The 5,881-nt window shown below is 48.7% G+C and overlaps 1 protein-coding gene across 2 annotated transcripts in view; it reads left to right on the forward strand.

Moving 5' to 3' along the window:
* Positions 1-2,354: 2,354 nt before the first annotated feature.
* Positions 2,355-5,881, forward strand: part of LOC104124385 (hippocampus abundant transcript 1 protein) — a 9,276-nt gene continuing 5,749 nt past the window's right edge. Inside the window, exons 1-2 of one of the 2 annotated variants that reach the window (XM_009636724.2) lie at positions 2,355-2,508; positions 3,761-3,823. In XM_009636724.2, coding sequence (XP_009635019.1) covers positions 2,500-2,508; positions 3,761-3,823 — 72 coding nt within the window. In that variant the 5' untranslated portion in view covers positions 2,355-2,499. Of the gene's footprint in view, positions 2,509-3,760; positions 3,824-5,108; positions 5,167-5,881 lie in introns of those variants that run through there. The other variant, XM_035892270.1, reaches the window with a different exon arrangement.

A 5,881-nucleotide genomic window follows, 5' to 3' on the forward strand; every position in this document is an offset into this window, starting at 1 on the left:
CACCCCAGCGGCGAGGCTGCTCTGCGGGCTGGGGTGCTGCCCTTCTGCCGTCCCCTCCCGGGGGGCCAAGCCCCCGGCTCTGGAGCGGTGCTGGGGATACCGGGGACCCCCACTGCCTGCTTACCGCCTTGGGGCTCCCCAAAGTGTGGGAGAGCGCGGCCCTGCCCTCGTTCAGGGGCGCGAGGCTGTCGTCCTCCGGACGGGCTTCTTGACCCCTTTCCCCAGGTGCAGGGATTCGCCAGTCGTGAGATACCCACGCTGAGGTTTAGCGTTCGCTCTGAGGATGGTGGGCTGCCTTCCGATCCTGTAAAATGTTTACCTCTTTTGAGAGGAGCTCTTTACAGCGGGGGAAGAGGAGCGCTGCGAGAGGCTCCGGGTAGCGCGGGCCACAGCGTTCATGCCTGTGCAAAGACAGCTTCGAAGTGGGCGCACCTGAGCTTAAGATGGTTGCAAGCTCCTTCCCTCTGGGCTTGCTCTCTGGAGAGAAAGTAGTTCTGGTCCTGAGGCGCTGGCCTCTCCTACGGGTTCCTAGTAGAATACTAGGAAAAAGATTTTTGCATCTTTTTACCTTTTTTTCTGTAGCATCTTTACACTCTGCGGCAGCAGCTGTGCATCCTCTAGAGGAGTGGTTCAGTGCAGTGACCACATCCTCCGAAGGAGATTAGCGATCCTAAATTGTTTAAGGAGTTTAATGGCAGTAAGATGGTTGATAAGTGGAAGGAGTGACGTTAAGCTGCGAGCAGGTTAGATCTGGACCTACTCCGTAAAGAGAGATCGACTGTTAATTTTGTTGTGGTCATGTGGTAGAAAGGTTTAACTGCTTGGGAGGGTGTAAAGGGGATGATGAAAGGGAGAGGAGAGGGCTGCTCTCTTCTGAGAGAGACTCTTAGGCCGGTGGAGCAAGGTGGGTAATGAGAGTTGTATTCTTAGTTACGGGCTTCGTGCTGCTTCGGGGCTTCTCCTTCTGCTTCAAGACGTTCTCATTTGTGTGCAATAAAACTGACTTCTCTTAATGACTGTGTTCGCCTCGAGTAGGGTGCCTTGTGTTGGTGCTGTTGATTTGGTTTTTAAGCAGACTCAGCCTGTCTGCGGGAGGCAGTTTTAACAGAGCCTGTGAAGATAGGCAGCGTTTCGGGAGGATAACATCTCGCGCTGCCTTCTCTCGTATTTCAAACGTACAGCTGTATCCGTTCTCTGAAATGCAGTATTATTCTGTCAAAACCTGGGAGGATGTGACAGGGTAAAAGATTGCGCTTCACACGCTGAGTTTCTTGAATTCCTGTCCCTGAGAGTCTGTCAGTAGTGAATGCTGGAGGCGGGATACAGATCCATCTCTGGCCTGGTCCATTAAATGATTTGCATCTCGAGAGCACAGTGTAGAAATGTTAGTCATCTGTGAGGAAATGAATACAAAAGTCCGTTCTCTTAGCCTAGAAGGAATGCCCATGGACTTGAGGTTTCCCATACCAAATCCAACATCCCTTTGGATGTGAGATTTGTGCAGCTGATGGAAGTCTTTTTTTAACTTCTGGGTGCTCTTCAAGCCACTGGAAGCTGTCTGGATTGCTGGGATTGCAGACATTTCAGGTGGTTTTATTAATAATGTATCAGGGCTGGACTACACTTCTTGGTGAGTTAGGATCATGTGGTTTGCTAATGCGAGAAATGGGTTCCTGTGGAAAAGCACATTGTGCTACTAAAGGTTTGGCCCGTGCGGTTCCCTGATGCAATTCAACTGAAACTTGTCTGCTTTCCTCCCGTTCCTTGCAATTGTTTTCCCTGTGAGCTTGTGACTTTGCAGGTGTGACCTGCACGGCAGGAGAAAACTTCCTGGGCCAGCAGCTGAGGTTTGGCACTTGGAAAAGAGACAGAATGAATGCTGCCCTGAAAGCGCCGCGAGAAGTCTTTAAAGAAAGAAAGATAAGCGAAGCCTTGAGGTGTGGGGTTTTTTTTCATAGCTACTCTGAGGACTGTGCCTTTCCCACCATGCTGGGTAGGTGGAGTTGGCGCTGAGGAGTAAAATTGCTGTCCCAAACTCCCAGAGTCTCCTCTGTTGCATGTACCACTGTCAAAATATGCAGAGAATTGAGGTGTTTCATTTCCAAGTCCTTAAGGCGAGGATTGAAAGGATGATAGCGTTCAGTCATGTTCAGAGAAAGCATAATGGTTAGCAGAGATATTGGTTCTTGGAGAAAAAAAATAGAAAACCACCAGCTCCGTAGGAGGCACGCGTTGGTAGGCCCCAGGCAGAGAGATGCTGCGGCGTGAACTCACCTGCACTGGACAGCACCGAGTCCCCTTGGGAATGGCTTGGGTCGGAGCTGACGTGTCAGTGTCCAGCCATGTGTCTCCAGTCTATCACAGATCAGGATACGTGTCATTTTTTTTTTCACTTACGGAGCTGTTTTGCAGCGACAGGGGATCGGAGAGCCCAGCGTGTACCACGCCGTGGTGGTTATTTTCCTGGAATTCTTTGCCTGGGGGCTGCTGACCACGCCGATGCTAACGGTGAGTAAATCTCCCTGAGAATAATGCTGGCTCTTGTAGACTGGAGTTTGCCTTCAGTTGGCGAGGGCAAAGATCTCAACACAGGCCTTTGGAGCATGGCAAGTGGAAACCAACCTATAATGGTTTGTGCCTGAAAAAGCTGGAGCTATAGCGATTTTTCTAATAGAGTTGGGCAATTATTTTCTTAATTATTGCAGCTTAACATGAAGCAAAGCATGAGTTAGATTTTTTGAAAGCTTTTGGAGGATTTCAAGAAAGCAGGAGGGAAAGACCTGGCCTGAAATCACTGGAATTTGCTGGCAATTTACTGTCATTTATGGCTTTTTTTTTTTTTCCCTTAGGTATTTAAAAAAAAATGCACTTGGGAGCTTAATGAAAGAAAGTTGAGCAAAGCTTTGACTTCTTATCCCAAGAGTGTCCCTTTTACCCTATGCTGGCTTATTTAGGGACAAGAGACATTTCTGTTGAACTACCACCATCGTTGTCCGCGGTGTCAAAGCAGAGACAATTTCCTGGCAATTACTTGCTATGCCAAGTCATGCTCGTCCTGGGAGAGCCCACCAGGAACTCATGCAGGACTTGATTGAGTTATGATTAACACAGGCAGCAAAGTTAAGTTAAGTGCAGAGGGAAGCTTTGATAAAGAAACTTAAAATCTCTTCTTGGATACTTGCCTGTGGCTAAGGAGTGGAAAGCTGCTCATTTGGTGCTTTCAGGAAGAATCCTCAGCTTTTTAAATTCATCTTCTGGTGGCAGTATGCCAGCTCACGTTGCAGTCTGATGTGCCACGTATCTTTGACCTGATCTCTGATATCTCGGTAACTGTTCAAAAGGAGTCTTTGTTGATGCAGAGGCATTTAGAAATACAGTATTGGCTTAGTAGGGCCGAATGCGAGTCGAACGTAGATGGGAAAAGAGGGGGAGAGAACAACAGGAAGTTATGTGGTCACATGGAGTAAAACCAGAGGAAAGTCAGGGGGTGCAGGGATGGAGAAAGGCATGCTTCCCGTTATCTTAGCCTTGCCCAAGCCTGCTGGATTAATTTATAGACCTGGGAAGTATTAAGGCGGCTGCCCCCGTTAGAGAGGGAAGGTGGAGCTCCTCCCGAAGGTACCGCAGTGGCACCGTCGGTAGCGTATTTCCCCTTTTCCCTGTTTCGTGCTCTTCCAGGCATCCAGCTGTCAGGTGCTTACAGAAATTTTGCAGAAGTTGGTAGCTCTCATTTTTTGGTGTTTTTGTTTTTCCCCCCTAGGTGTTACACCAGACTTTTCCTCATCACACATTCTTGATGAATGGCCTGATTCATGGAGTCAAGGTAAGGACCATTCCTTCCAGGCTTCCATTTAAACCTGTGGTCGGTGCAAGAAGTGGCACGCCATTGCAATCTATGTCATTTGCTGATGTTAACCAGTATCTGACAGATAAATGTTCATATTTCGGTTTGGGGTGCTGCTGGCAAGCCTAATGCAAAATGAAGCACTGGCAGAGCACAGACATCGTGTTGCTTGTGTAGCTGATGTTACTGAGCAGTGCTAACAACGTGCCGCGTGGCAGTGCGGGCTTGGGGCTACAACAGCTCTGCATTTCGGCTGAAAATAATCAGCTTGAGATCAGCCCTGCATCCATGTTCTGGAGTGTAACAAAAAAATCAGTGACATCTGAATTTATCAGTAATAGAAGTTGAAACTGTGGGCGTTAGCGGGCTCTCCCCAGTTAGAAGGTGGGGAGTACGCTGTGACAGGGTAAGTGGGCACGGTGAGTTCAGGCTAGACCAGCATTCCCCGAGCAGAATTGGAGGCAACTGTGGCGAACAAGCAGTACCCATGTGTTCTGACTCAGGAATGTTGCAAAACAGATTGTCAGGCCCTGGCTCTGGCAAGAGGATCTCGGGAAATCGCTCCAGAGAGGTTTGCCTCAGCGTGAGCTGGGCACTCCCATATACACTTAAGGGCTTTTCCCTGCCTGTCTTGGGTTTGAAAGCTGCTGAAAGGCATTGAACAATTTTATTTGGGCTTAATGGCCTTGACATCTCATCAGGTCTGTCTTGTCTCCATCCCAAAGAGAAAGCTCGGCTTTTAAAATTCATCTTCTGGTGGCAGTATGCCAGCTCACGTTGCAGTCTGATGTGCCACGTATCTTTGACCTGATCTCTGATATCTCGGTAACTGTTCAAAAGGAGTCTTTGTTGATGCAGAGGCATTTAGAAATACAGTATTGGCTTAGTAGGGCCGAATGCGAGTCGAACGTAGATGGGAAAAGAGGGGGAGAGAACAACAGGAAGTTATGTGGTCACATGGAGTAAAACCAGAGGAAAGTCAGGGGGTGCAGGGATGGAGAAAGGCATGCTTCCCGTTATCTTAGCCTTGCCCAAGCCTGCTGGATTAATTTATAGACCTGGGAAGTATTAAGGCGGCTGCCCCCGTTAGAGAGGGAAGGTGGAGCTCCTCCCGAAGGTACCGCAGTGGCACCGTCGGTAGCGTATTTCCCCTTTTCCCTGTTTCGTGCTCTTCCAGGCATCCAGCTGTCAGGTGCTTACAGAAATTTTGCAGAAGTTGGTAGCTCTCATTTTTTGGTGTTTTTGTTTTTCCCCCCTAGGTGTTACACCAGACTTTTCCTCATCACACATTCTTGATGAATGGCCTGATTCATGGAGTCAAGGTAAGGACCATTCCTTCCAGGCTTCCATTTAAACCTGTGGTCGGTGCAAGAAGTGGCACGCCATTGCAATCTATGTCATTTGCTGATGTTAACCAGTATCTGACAGATAAATGTTCATATTTCGGTTTGGGGTGCTACTGGCAAGCCTAATGCAAAATGAAGCACTGGCAGAGCACAGACATCGTGTTGCTTGTGTAGCTGATGTTACTGAGCAGTGCTAACAACGTGCCGCGTGGCAGTGCGGGCTTGGGGCTACAACAGCTCTGCATTTCGGCTGAAAATAATCAGCTTGAGATCAGCCCTGCATCCATGTTCTGGAGTGTAACAAAAAAATCAGTGACATCTGAATTTATCAGTAATAGAAGTTGAAACTGTGGGCGTTAGCGGGCTCTCCCCAGTTAGAAGGTGGGGAGTACGCTGTGACAGGGTAAGTGGGCACGGTGAGTTCAGGCTAGACCAGCATTCCCCGAGCAGAATTGGAGGCAACTGTGGCGAACAAGCAGTACCCATGTGTTCTGACTCAGGAATGTTGCAAAACAGATTGTCAGGCCCTGGCTCTGGCAAGAGGATCTCGGGAAATCGCTCCAGAGAGGTTTGCCTCAGCGTGAGCTGGGCACTCCCATATACACTTAAGGGCTTTTCCCTGCCTGTCTTGGGTTTGAAAGCTGCTGAAAGGCATTGAACAATTTTATTTGGGCTTAATGGCCTTGACATC

Source organism: Egretta garzetta, unplaced genomic scaffold (assembly GCF_000687185.1).
Source record: "Egretta garzetta isolate BGI_Z169 unplaced genomic scaffold, ASM68718v1 scaffold4, whole genome shotgun sequence".
Taxonomy (NCBI): domain Eukaryota; kingdom Metazoa; phylum Chordata; class Aves; order Pelecaniformes; family Ardeidae; genus Egretta; species Egretta garzetta.